Raw genomic sequence first — 13,776 nt, 5'->3', positions numbered from 1 at the left:
AGCAAGATTAGCACCTTAAAACTGTCATATATATATAATGTGTATTCCTTTTCTACTTGCTGGTGTTTTAAAAACTGTTAATCATGACTGAGATCAGTCTGGTGTGGAATTAATCCAAATGTAGTACAATGCATTTGAATCCATGTTTGTTGTCCTTCATCTGAGGAAAATGTATCTAATTATTCCTTTGCTAGTAGGTCTCAGTTTCTTATTTTGTGATCTGAATCACCTGGATACAAGCCAGCATCAAACTAGAAATTCTCTGGATGCTGTAGTGTGGTGCTTAGCCCAAGCTGAAATTCTTTCTTTGTATTCAGAGCTGGCCTGAAATGTGGATACTGGGAATTTTGTGCTAGCTTGCATGATAGTTACCACAATTAGGGAAACCTCAGGAGATATTTAACAAGCTATTGTGAAAGTATCATTTACATGTTATTTTAGTATGCCTCCTGCTAGAATATCAGGTAGCTGTTTCAGCATTTAGCTTAAATGAATGTAAATAAAATGATCTTTTGTCACTTACTATTCACTTCACGTGAAAATACAAATGTTGATACTCAAGCAAGATATAGTTATCCAACCTAGAGTAAGGCTAAATTCAAAGGATAGCACGTTCAAGAGCTCAGCATCTTGAGGCCCTCAATGTTGATTTATAAGGAAACCTTTAGGTTTGGCAACAGCAGCGTTTCTCTTTATAGTACTTACTGTTTCCATGTTGTGCCCACATAGTATCCAGTTTAGCCTGCCTTAGTCATTGTTATTTGGTCTGATGATTGTCTGGGATATGGCTGCATACTTACAAGATTGCATTCTAACACTGGAAAGCTAATACTTGTATGTATTGATATTGGTGATTGAATCTACCAGGAGGTAAGTTAATTTGTAAGCCTGGGGTTTTTACACATGCTGTCTCTATAACCAGTGATGAGAGGGGAAATGGCAAACACATAGAACAGAGTTTTTCGTGATTGCCTTTATGACAGATTGCAATATCTTTGATTTCCTCAAGCTGTATGTGTTAGCAAAATCAATTTTCAAATGGTTTATGTTTAGAAAAAAAACCACAGAACAATATGGTTGTCAGATTCCAACAGGTAGCTTTTTGTTGGTAATAAATACTAGAGAGGATGGGTTTTGTTGGGTTTGGTTTGTTTGGGTTTTTTCTTTTCTCTTTCTTCTTCCCCCTACCCTTTTTACTTCTTCTGACCAGCTATTTTAGTTTAGTTAATTTAAGCCAAACTGTGTTTTACACCTATTTCAACCTGATTCCTTCTGGTTCAGTCAGGTTGCTAAAGGCATCCTGGAAACGCACCTCAATATAATTAGCCTCTTGGGGCTGAAGGAATTGGTTACCTGTTGTGAGCCATTCGTTTTCTGGGTTGTGTTCAACAGCCATGGCTTTAGAAGAGCCACAGATATTTCCAGTGTAGAACTAGCCATTTCAGGTCTGGGCAAGCAATGCTTGCCTACTCCCCCAGGTCCTATCGCATGCTAATAATTTCTCACACCTTTTTGGTATTAGTTGTCATGTAACCTTCTTTGGCTTGGGAACAGCTGTTTCACTGAGCACAACTGGCATCATCCATACTGTGGGACATTTAACACAACTAGTGCATAAAAGGTGTCTGGGCACTGTGGGGAACCTCAACCTTGAGATGTTTCGATTCAGATTCATGTTCTGTCTGCTGCTCTCGAGGGAAAGTATTTTCACTAAGAGTATGTAAGATACTTTTTCAATTGCTGTCTTGTGGAAAGGAAATTTGACATCCAGCATCCAGTGTGGGTAGAATATGGAAGGATAATGAGCAAAGTCTGAAGCTGAGTGTGGGCATGAGGTACTTAAAAGACAAAAGAAGCAGTGACCATATCAATATAGAATGATTTGATTAATAGTACATTCCTTCAAAGGAGGAGGATGCGTAATTGGTTTTCCTAGTCAAGTACTGCCTTTGATTCCTTTTTCCAGTGTGTTCTTTAGCTTTTTGTTTTTTACACATCAGTATCTCCCAGCATGAGGGATGTTGACTCCCTGTAGGGTAAAAAGATAAAGATCCCAATGCTTTTTAAAAATGAGTTCAAGTCTTATTTCTGATTATTCTGTATCTCTTGAATTCTTATTAAGAGGTACAGGAGATAAAATACTGCATGCTTGCCAGTGTGTAGTAGAAGCAGCTAAAACCAGAATTGTTTCTGCATGTAGAAAGGTAGAATATTACACACAGGTTGGTGACGAGAAGCTGTTGCCTAGTAAAAACATTTAGTAAACTTATCACAAAAGAATAGCTTACAGTTCTTCTGCATCTGTACCACTTTCCCAGTTCATCTAAAAATGTATTTATTCATTTTGTGTAATACTGTGTTAGCTCCAGGAGCTCCCAATTGGAAATTAGAGTATCTCTGTGCTAAGGCACTGAACAAACCCATAGCCGTGTTACTGTTCTTGCCTTGCAAAGTTCATATTTTGTGTGAGTAGAGGAAAAAGATCAGACTTGGGCACAGCTTGAGTTTACTGCAGCATGTTAACTGTGAACTAATGGATAAATCTTGTGGCTTGGCTCTTAACAATGTTCATTCAGGCCATTCTGTGGTGTGTTTCCTTTTATGTATGTAGCTAACAGCCCTTCCCTATCTTATTTTATGATTACCATCAGTCAAAGTGATGAAAGAGAATATGTTGGCAGCAGATAGTTTATACATCCAAGCAAGTTGCTTTATCTACTTAATAGGATCATACCGCTGTATTTATGATTCAGTACACAACTTTCATTCACAAAGCTGTAATTTTGCAATGTGCTTGTTTTAAAACACTAATACAGAAATAAATAGTTAATCTTGAAATGTGTTAGATTACTCAGTGGCTTTGAGACACAACAAAATAAAACACTCCTAGAACATGATTTGGCTAGCTGGCTTATCAAATTGACAGCCTTCAGTTAATCGTTACAGACTTTCAGTATATCTGAAACCACATGATTGAAAGCAAATGCCTAAAAGGGGAAATGAAGGTTGCATGAGACAGAAGGGTTTTCCCCATCAGCGGGGAACATCAAATCCACATGGCTAACCAGAAGGCAAATGCAAAATAACTTTATTTTCTTGTTTTGTACTCAACTACTACTTTTTTTAAGAAAGAAGTGAGAAATCATTTTTACACATGTTGGCACTATATGATGATAAAATGTAAAGTTAGACTTGAAATTTAACTGTAGGTGGTAGCAAAAGTAGTTTTTTGTCTTAAATATTTCTATCATGTGAACTTCACAACTGATTATGGGGTTCTGGCTAAAATTCCTGCTAGTCCAAATTAGCTGTAATAATGTGAGCGCTGTGTATTTCTTCCATCAGATTTGAGGCAGACTAGGAAATGTGTTCTCCTTTATATTTGTACTGTACTGAGGTGCTTCTAATGTTCCTCTTCCATAGAATACCAGCATTCATATATTTTTTTTTTTCTTATTATGTTTTATGCCTTTCCAAAACCAATTGTATGGTGTGTGTTTGTTTGTTTTTCTTAACCTTAATCAACCAACAAACCCCTTCAGCATGCATGGCTTATTCATTTTAGGAAATAATGGTGGGTATCTTAGAAGTGCTTAAGTGGACAGAAGTGGTAGTTTTGCTTACACTCTTGAGGGCTTCTGCTATGGTTATGGGCACGAAATAACTTAGGCTTTAATAGCTGACTTATGTAAACTTAGAGCTTGCTAATACTTATGTATCTGCACATATACATACAGCTGCTCTGTGTCTGCAAGGGTAAGTTATTTTGCTGTTACCCAAGGATAAACACAAGCACATAAGCAGCCATTTGATTCACATCATGGTAAGTTCATGTGCCCATGCTTTGTTGCTTGAGTACTCTGACACAAAACCCAACAAGTATCAGCCCATAACATCAGTATAGAGACATTCAGAATACTGTTCTTGCAATGAAGGTTTGTTGTTTGGTTGGTTTTTTATTTAAATTTAGATGAGCACAATTCCTTCTCTTTTAAATAATTGTGTTGATAATTCCGATAGTGCTCTAATATTAATACTTATGCAGCAGTAAATACAAGCGTTTTATAAATACTTGGGCTAGTCCTAAATTTTCAAGGTTTTTGTTATTAAAACAGTTGACATCAGTGAAACTTGTTTATATTGAAAATGCATCTTGTTGATCTATAATCCCTTTTTAATTTGCATAAAATAATGTATTTTTGTTATTTTAACTCATATCTGTTTTATAAAGCGAGTGATAGACAGTCAAGCAGAAAAACTCAAAGAACTGGACAAAGAAATCCGTCCCTTCCGACAGAACTGGGAGGAGGCTGACAGCATGAAGAGCAGTGTAGAATCCCTCCAAAACAGAGTGACTGAGCTGGAAAGTGTTGATAAAACTGCAGGGCAAGGAGCTCGAAATACAAGTAAGTGTAAGCACAATGGACTGAAGTACTCAAGCAGTGCTGTCAAGAGAAGAATGGTGTCCTTTGAATGGCACTCCCATTGTGATTTTTGTGGAAGCATCAATACTGCTGATTCTTCTGATTTTATTTATTTTTTTAAATAAAACTACAATCCCCCTGAAGTATTGCTTCCACACTATTTCTTAGGCTTGACTTGTCTTTTTTGTTTTCTTGACCTGTATCTTGATTACAGTGTTAGTTCATTATAGTTTCTCAGTCAGTCTTTGACATCTAGTAGCTCAGCAGCTTCATTAAATACAGTATTGATATATTGATTAGTATTCTTTTATTACTCTTCTCCCACATGAATGGATCAACAGTATGGTTATCCACCTGAAACCACCTGTCCCGATATCTGTTAGAAGTATATTTGATCCAAAGAAGACTATGAGATCTGTTTCAGAATGAGGTTATTGTCATGCTTGCTGAATGAAATGAAACCTTGCATTTAGCAAGATAGTATAGGCCATATGTAAGTGTTTAAATGATTGGTAAATCATTTAAATCATTAAAAATAAGTAATTAAATTATTAACATTTAATTAGATCTGTATAAAACAAACATTTCTTAAGAACTCGTCTGCATCTCAGTGTTCTATGTTGGCCAGTTTTGCCAGTGTGCAAAGACAGGGAGTAGCCTTCTCTTGTGGGGGAAAGGGGAAATTAAAAGCAGACCTTCCTCCAAACTAACTAAATGACCATAAAATACAGAGCTAAGTCTGAATTTTGTGGGGTTTTATGATGAACTTTAGACATGGTAACAGCACTGCATTTCTGAGATGAGTAGTCTCTGAGAAGGATATTTTTAGTGATCAGCAGTGCTTCTGAATTTCAAAAGGATTATGTAGGATGTGTGACCATTTCCAAAGACTTCACTAATAGCAATCTGCATATAATGCTACGAAGTCGTCTTTCAAAAAAGGGAAGCCTCTGTAGTTACATCGCCAGACAAAATTTATGCTAGATCATTTGAATATTTGACTTTTACTGAATGGGTGATTAACACCTATGTTTGTAAGAATACTAGCTGGCAAACTATTGTCTGTGGACATTGCTTCATCAGTGGCCAAACACACTTTGGTTATTGAGGAAGAAAGTGTTTCATATACAATGTATGATTGATTTTCACAATCTTCTGAAAAAAGACCAAACCAAACCCACTTTTTCTCACCATAGTCCCTTCCGTTTTCTTACAGGCCTGCTAGAGACGCAGCTGAGTAGACATGATCAGATGCTGAGTGTTCATGATATCCGTTTGGCTGACATGGATCTCCGATTCCAAGTTTTGGAAACTGCTAGTTACAATGGAGTATTAATTTGGAAAATTCGAGATTATAAACGTCGGAAGCAAGAGGCAGTCATGGGGAAGACCCTGTCCTTGTACAGCCAACCCTTTTATACTGGATACTTTGGCTACAAGATGTGTGCCAGAGTTTACCTTAATGGAGATGGCATGGGAAAGGGGACGCACCTATCACTGTTTTTTGTCATAATGCGTGGGGAATATGATGCGTTGCTTCCTTGGCCGTTTAAACAGAAAGTGACTCTCATGCTGATGGATCAGGGACCGTCTCGACGCCACTTAGGAGATGCTTTCAAGCCAGATCCAAACAGCAGCAGTTTCAAGAAGCCAACTGGAGAAATGAACATTGCATCTGGCTGCCCAGTCTTTGTGGCTCAAACTGTTCTAGAGAATGGAACGTATATTAAAGATGATACTATTTTTATTAAAGTCATAGTGGATACATCGGATCTACCAGACCCCTGACATACAATAGGGGAGGCAGATTAAACAGAAGACAACTCCTTTTGGGGTTTTTATATCAGTTTGTCTTCAATCAGAGGTCCTAAAGCTCACAGAACCACCTCGTGGAACAGATGGAAGAGTTTGAAGGCATAACTGCATAGGGTCCAATTGCAAAAGTAGCAACACATTAAGAAATCATACCATGATATATTTTTTAATAGAACTAGCAACACTTAAGCTCTGAAGAATCACTTATCCCTCATGAGGATAATGATTATGGTCAGAGAGGATTTTTTTAAAACTTATTAATGATCTAGTCAATTGGAGGTGAAAAGACATATACAGTATGTGCTGATTAAATTACTCACTTTTATTTTGTTAAGCTAGAATACAAAAACAAAAACTTCACACGTGGGCTAGCTGGAAATTGTCAGCATGTTAAAAGAAGAAATGAAGTAATGTTGCAGTTATGATATTATTTGAAAAACTGAGGTGCAATCTTGTCTGAAATATAGTATATTGTCTTTTTAAGGCCTCATCTGGTCTCTGTTTTAATAATTACTTTGTCAGAAGATGTTGGAAAAGAATCCATGTCTTCTCAAAAGTATCTGAATCAAAATCATATTTTTATTTAAAGTTCTATTGTTACAGAAAACATTTTATTTTAAAACTGTTGATAGACTGATATTTCTTGGAAGAAAAATAGAAGATATCAAACACTGGTTATCACTTGTGATAGGAAAAAAACTATTCAATTCTGTTATTTCTCTTTAGAAATGTAAACCTACAATATATGTCGTAGTTAATGACACTATTTCAAAATTAAGGAAAAATCACTCATGGATGCTGTGCATCATTATCAGATTTATAATTGTTTTCACCCTAAAATAGGGCATTTGTTGAACTTTGGAGTTCTAAACGGAATCCTGTACATTTTTTAAAGTTCTGCCCCATGCTTTCCAATCAAGCTATATATGTTGCACATTATGCTGTCAGCAGTATATAGTATTTTCAGTATTGGGGAGGAGGATTAGTGCTGAAAAAAGCCTGTATGTTTGTTCTGTACTAGCAGCCATTGCTTCTTTAAGGACAAATCAGCAATGTCTTAATACAGTGATGGTGGCTTGCATGCATATATGTGCCTTAGATGTGCTGTGCTGCTTATAAACCATAGCTTTTTATTCAGATTAATTCTGATGTATGAAACGGTAGTTTAATTGGACATCAGGCATAATGTTTAGCCATGTCTTCAGAGCCCTTAGGTACCTTGTGATGTACAAAATAGAAGCCAAAGCCCATTTCTTTGGCTTCTGGAACTTCTATGACTTGGCCATGGTGGAATCCATTTTATTCAGGTGCCAAAACATTATGCTCAGTGCTCCTATGGAGCTTGGACTAGACAGTCTCCATGGCCCCTGTGAAGTCAGGTGACATTTTTCTTCTAATGCCTGTGGTTGTAAGGTGGCATCACTTGAAACGGACCCATCTTCTTAGAACTCTGTGGGGCTGTGAATATGTATGTTCATTACAGCTTTCATAGCAGACAAGCATCCTAACAGGGAATGCATGGGTTTCCTTCTTAAAAACAGCCTGAACTGTAGTAGAAAGCATTTGCTAGCCCTGAAACATGCTGATTGCAACCTGCTGTGTTCATCTGCTTCTATTTAATAGCCTGTGACAAGCAAGTCTAGAGATATAGCCTGACTGTGGTGCTCTTTAAAATCTAAGAACTGCTTAAGCAGAGCGGACTTGCACCATTGTGTTTTTAGCCTACGTGGGCTTAAAAGAAAACGTTGCATCTCAGCCTTTAATGTCAGGATGTGTCAGTTTTCTGCTTTTTGAGGCATAGTCACAATTTTTGCAGTTGAATTCATGCCTTTGTATTTCAGCTTGTTTTTGCCGTTGTCTTTTTTGGCTGTGCCTTCACACACAGTGCCTGCAAGAAGTATTTATGAATATACAATGCATGCTAAGCGGTCTTCATGGGTTTTCCAGGCACCTGCTAGAATACTGCCTGCTGCTGACTGTCAACAACTGTCAGGAGCAACTTGTCTTCCTTTTCTTGCCTTCCATTGTCCAGGTACTGTACTCCCTTTATGGTACATTGCTGTCAACAGGTGCAAGCTCAAATATGGAGGCATGTGCTAGCATTTAATTTCTAGCACAGAAGGAGGATGTTCTGCACAAGACATAAATATCTATAGATATACCCGCATCTATATCTCTAGATATAATTGTATGGCACTTGCAGTTTTATGCAGGCTGCATAAGCAAACCCATCACTTATGCTTTAGGGCGAAAGTTCGTCCAACTTGTGTTATTTTAATAATTGTGAATGTAGGCAGCTGAGCTTTTGTGTTTGTGCATCACAGAATTTTACTGAAAACAGGATTCCCAAGTGGAAATGTCCAAAGGACTCTCCTCCCATTGCTAGTGCATGTCTTGTAAACTTAAATGAAACCGTTTGGCCATCTCAAAACAGTTTATATCCTGTTTCAATCTGGGACTTGGAGGAGATTTCTAGAATAAGCAGGGCCAGCATATTCTGCAGATTTGTGACTACAGTTTCCAACTCCTGTGACAGAATTGCGCTTCTAAATCCAGGCTCTTTAAAAGAGGAGGAAAAAGGTGTTTCCAGCCTTTGTGATTGAAAGTGGACTTTGAAACATACGAAAGTGTAAACTATTAGGGAAGTCTTCCTGAGTCTGCACACAGCCTAAACTAGTAGCTTTAAGAGATCTGAATATCTCTTCTTAATGGGATATTGACTCAGAAACTTCATAGAGAAGTTTAAATATGAACACTCCTAACTATATTAATGCCGATCACTGTAGCAGAAACATCAGTCACTGTTGTATTTCACAGATCTCTATGCTGCTTTCCACATCTCCCAAGTGCCAAAAGCACCAGCTGCCAGAATCTTCAGCTTCACTTGGGCAGCTTTTATAATGCAGTAATGTGCTATCAATATAAAAATATTTTTGCATATGTGCTTTTTATCACAGTTAATAAAATGGAGGCCTACTGCACTTATTTTTTAAACTACATGAAGCTGCCAGAGAATTTCCAGTTTGCCAGCCCTGCGTACTGTGAAATCCAGGATCTTGCTACACAAATGTAGACACCGCCTGCTGTGGAATACCTGAAGCCTTGACTGTAACACTCCTTTCTCCGCGGAACTCGCGGGCCATCTCTATAGAGTTCTTACTGTGTACATAGAAATCGGTTTCCTCTGCTTTCCAGCAAGGAGTATGTAGCATTTTGTGAAAACAAGGCCACAAAAAGATACCTGGTGCTTTACTCAACACTTTAAATTATTTAACTCTCACCATTGAAATGCCCTTTGTCTTTTTCTTTCTGTATGTTCCTGACTGAGAGATCCAAAGTTTTATAGGGACTGTCTGTTCAAAGTGATTTGTGGGGTGACAGTCTGCCCACACATGTACTCTTGAATCCCAGCTGACTCCTCAGTGTGTGTGATTGCAAGGGGGTCTGAGAGTATTTGCATTACTTTGAACAGAGTTTCTTCAACAGAACGTTTTTTTTCCCTCTGCTTAGTAATTCTTAGCAACACGAAACTGAAATCTCTTGCTGGTATTGTTTCTTAACAATGACACTCTGAGTTATGTACAAGCTTCTTCCGTTTTCAGCCTTCTCTAGGGAGATTCCAGTGTGTGACAATCTGGATGTTGTCCTTGTTGTACACTCTTCAGTACAGGGTGAGTGTGTCTGTTACCTAGAAGGTCTTGAATTCTAAACAGGATGCAACTATTTGGGTGTTTAAAGACCAACCTGCGTGATGATGCATGACCATGTCTGCATTACTTCTCTGATCTAATTAAAGGGGTCTTGTTTCAGTTACTATCTACGTGGTACACCTTCAGCTGCTGACTTACAATATGCAATGTTGATTTCAGCCTTGTACTGTAAATGTTTTTCACAAAGAGAATGTGCAATAGGAAAACGGGATGATTGGTGGCATAATTTTGACAAAAAAATTGTGGGTAACACACTAGCTTTCGTATGAAATATAGTTTATTTCCTTTCCATTGGGTTTTCCTACTTGGAAAAGGAAAGTTGAAGATACGTGCCTGATTCTGTGCCTGGTGAATTTCTCGAATGCAAAGGTAATAGCGATTTGTGTTAGTTGTAATTTAAGTGTTGAACCCATGAATGTTAGGTTGTGATTGTATCGCTTGTGTTTCTCAGCGTGCCACAATTACAGCTGTTGAGATGGAGTTTAAAAGCTACCACCTATTTGTATTTGTATTCCATCCCATGGGATAGGCATTTCACCAACAGTGCAGGGCTTCTGTTTTCTTTCATATTTAAAACACTGGTGCTGCTTTGTCCAAGACAGAGAAGTGTAGAAAGTGACAAGAAGAGTTGCCTGCACCACATAAGAATGAAAAATGTGACTGCAGAATTGATGCCTTGATATGATTTAACTATGCAAATATACAAATAGGTGAAGGGGGAAAAATTCTTGGCTTGCATATCTAATCTCTTAGGTTTTGCTCTGGAAATTACTCGTACGTGTGTAGGTACATACATAATACACACAGACATGCATGCACATATATATGCAAAGTTTTTTTTTTTTTAATGTAGAAGTGATGAAACAAAACCCTTTTCTCCATGTTATACTTGATTGATTGGTGCAAATATAACTTGCTGCTGCTAAGGGAGGATCTTGGCTAAGGGCATACTTTGGATTTGCATCTTCCAGGTTTGAAGACCTGTATAGTAGCAAACAAACAGTTTGTTTAGCCTTTCTGAAGACCTTGGAATGTAATCTAGGGCATGTGTCCTTCCTCATACTCCTCTAATTTGGAGCTTCCTGTATTTTAAACAAATGTAGCAATGGGCAACTTGTTAATTGCAAATTCTTTCCTTTAATTTGGGAACAAAAGATATAAAAAGCAGCTGGACCTCTTCCTGGAATTCCTATCCTGTTCAGTCAATACCTCTATATTCTGGTTGACCTAGAAACCATAGCTACTGCAGTAAAGACAGTTGGTTTGAGAACTGAGTCGGAGAGTTGGTTTTAGTGCTATGTACAGCATAGGAAGCACTTTGCATTTGCAAAGATGTTCTTATAGCAACTGCTATTTGTGTTCTCTGGAAAGAGGAAATCAAGGATGAGTTGTGAAGTGACATGCCCAGAGTCACAAAAGGAATCTCCTGGAGCCGGGACTGAATGAGAGGTTCCAGTTCCCTGGTGTTATCTTCAGATCACTAGGTTTTACTCTTCTAATACGTTTGTCCCTTAAAGGAACTGAAAAACAAGTTTACATACCTTAAAGACCCACATCAGGACAGAAAGGGCTAGAATTAAACATACAAGCTGTCGTGATTTGGGGTTGTTACATGTATGGTAGCCCAGACGTTGCTCACTACTTGGCGGTGCTTTGTGCAGCCTGCAGAGTGGAAAGCCAGTGCAATGTGTCAATAGCAGCAAATGTCCTGCTTTATTTGTTTAGAATCACCCAACAAAGTTAAGTCTCATTTGATGCTCCTCTTGAAACGGTATTGTCTCTCAGTTAAAGTGAAGTGGGTTCATCTTTGTTCTACCAGCCTGTAGTGTGACTGGCCAGTTCTTTCTTGTGGGGCTTTCTCCTTTTTTCTTTAAACCAAAATACAGAGGGCTTAATTCTTTCCTGCCTCTTAATCCAGGCCTTTGCTGAGAAGCACCAGGTAGGAAGTTGTGGAAAACTTTGGACTGCTGATTCAGGGACATCCTCTTAAGATTTAGAAGAGTAGAGATATACAACATGTAAGGGATCTGACTATTCCTATTTCTCTTCTAATTTATGGTCAAGACTGCAGCTTGTGTCTTCCATTTCATGATCTTAGTGTAGATACTAGGCTGTGTTTGTTTAGTTTTTTTTCTCTCCAAGTTAGGATTAGTTCCTTAGGGTTCAAATAAGTTCTAAATTTCACAGAGAAGCACCTGAACCAAAATCCTGGATCCAAAAATCCCAGACTTGATGTGAAATTCAAATCTGGATCCCAACTCTGTGGCTTACTAACCTACCCATTTAGGGAAGGGTTTGTTGTCTCTATGTGGCGTCTGTGTTTTTTGGTCCTTTGGAACTAAGCTTTTAATTTGGTTGCCAGTTCTGCAAGGACTTTTTAACTTCTTAGCAATGCCGGTGTTCACACGCTCCATTGCTGGCAGTGCGATGCGTAGTGATAAAATTTGACTCTGTCTAAGGGTTACTGAGATAAACCAGCATTATCATTCGTAAAGGTCATTTTCTTGCATAGTGTTCTGAGCTTTGGATTTGAAAATAGCTCATGTTGGACAGGACACATCTTCCAACTATGACCTGCATCACTGGCAGAGAGTTGTATAATCTGTACTTGTGGAATGGGAAGGTACAAGCTTCCATCGTTGCTGATGCATCATGTGATCCACCTTTGTTTTCCTTATAGCTGTTGTTTGGTTTAATTTTTTAGTTTTTATTTTATAATAAAAAAAGAAACAGGGGAAGTTCAGGATTTTTTCTACAAGGTATAAAACTCCAATGATTTATTGGTGACTGTGAAGAATACTCCATTAGGAGATGATGGGCTGAAGGTAGGTCCATTTCTCTTAGACAAGTAGGATAACCTTTAAAATGCATGAAACAACATAATAATTGGTAAAACTAAAGCTGACATTTGTTTCCAAGAAATTCTGTAAGAACTATCTATAAAAAAAACCATCAGTGACTGAGAATAATGTACAAATTAATGTGTTTGAAACTTGTGTATCCATTTCTTTAATCTCATACTCTTCAGTGAACGGTACACTTGTGTTCAGTTTTATGATCAAAAACAAAGACCAAAGAAGGCCAGCCTCATTTGATTGTGTATATTCTGCCTGTCTTAATTATCAATAGCTGTAAGGATACAGTGCAAGTGATCTGGTAACCAGTGGTTTTCGTCCTTTTCTTTTAGGGGGGAAAAACAACTTTAAAATGTATAATTTATTGCTCAGCAATAACCATGTTGTTAAAATAATAATTATATTAAAAAAAGGAATTAGCAACATGTCTTAATTTCCCAATAGCATTATTATGTGTTGTATTTCAGTTTCTTGTATATTGTGTTTTTGTATTTATTTGTGTTTGGAGGTCTTGCGATGTCTTTTTTGTGTTTAAATGCTAATAAACAAGGACAGTGTGTAAGAGTGTAGAATGCCAAACTCTGAAATGCTAAACTGTGTTATTAAAGGAAAAATAAATCTAAGTAGGAAATCGTATTTTTTAAGAAAACGTGGTGTGTTGAATCTGAATGACTGCTGTTGACTTGCAGACGGGCAGCGTGCAGCCTTCCTCTTCGCTGAACCCACTGTACATTGGCTGTTCAGTGCTTTATGCTTGTGCACCTGATAGACCTTTATTGTGGCATTTCCCTTCCTCTTCACAGCAAACTTGCCATAACTTTTATCAGAGTCCTATTTTCCATGTGATAACTTCGCTAGAATAAACTAGGTGATGGTGTTCATCCTAACATCAGTGTCAAGAGTCCTTGTGCAAATAGAGTAGAAATAATTGAAATGGCTTTTCATGCATTTTGTGGTGCACCATTTCCTCAA

At 37.8% G+C, this 13,776-nt stretch overlaps 1 protein-coding gene across 4 annotated transcripts in view; it reads left to right on the top strand.

Moving 5' to 3' along the window:
- TRAF3 (TNF receptor associated factor 3) overlaps positions 1-13,453 on the top strand; it is a 74,271-nt gene extending 60,818 nt beyond the window's left edge. For all 4 annotated transcript variants that reach the window (XM_065685177.1, XM_065685178.1, XM_065685175.1 and 1 more), the window contains 2 exons: positions 4,232-4,406; positions 5,641-13,453. In XM_065685177.1, coding sequence (XP_065541249.1) covers positions 4,232-4,406; positions 5,641-6,212 — 747 coding nt within the window. In that variant the 3' untranslated portion in view covers positions 6,213-13,453. The remainder of the gene's footprint in view (positions 1-4,231; positions 4,407-5,640) is intronic.
- Positions 13,454-13,776: the final 323 nt, after the last annotated feature.

This window comes from Lathamus discolor, chromosome 6 (genome assembly GCF_037157495.1).
Source record: "Lathamus discolor isolate bLatDis1 chromosome 6, bLatDis1.hap1, whole genome shotgun sequence".
In the NCBI taxonomy this organism is placed as follows: domain Eukaryota; kingdom Metazoa; phylum Chordata; class Aves; order Psittaciformes; family Psittacidae; genus Lathamus; species Lathamus discolor.
The sequence above is the reverse complement of the archived record's forward strand: the minus strand, read 5'-3'. Positions and strand labels throughout refer to the sequence as shown.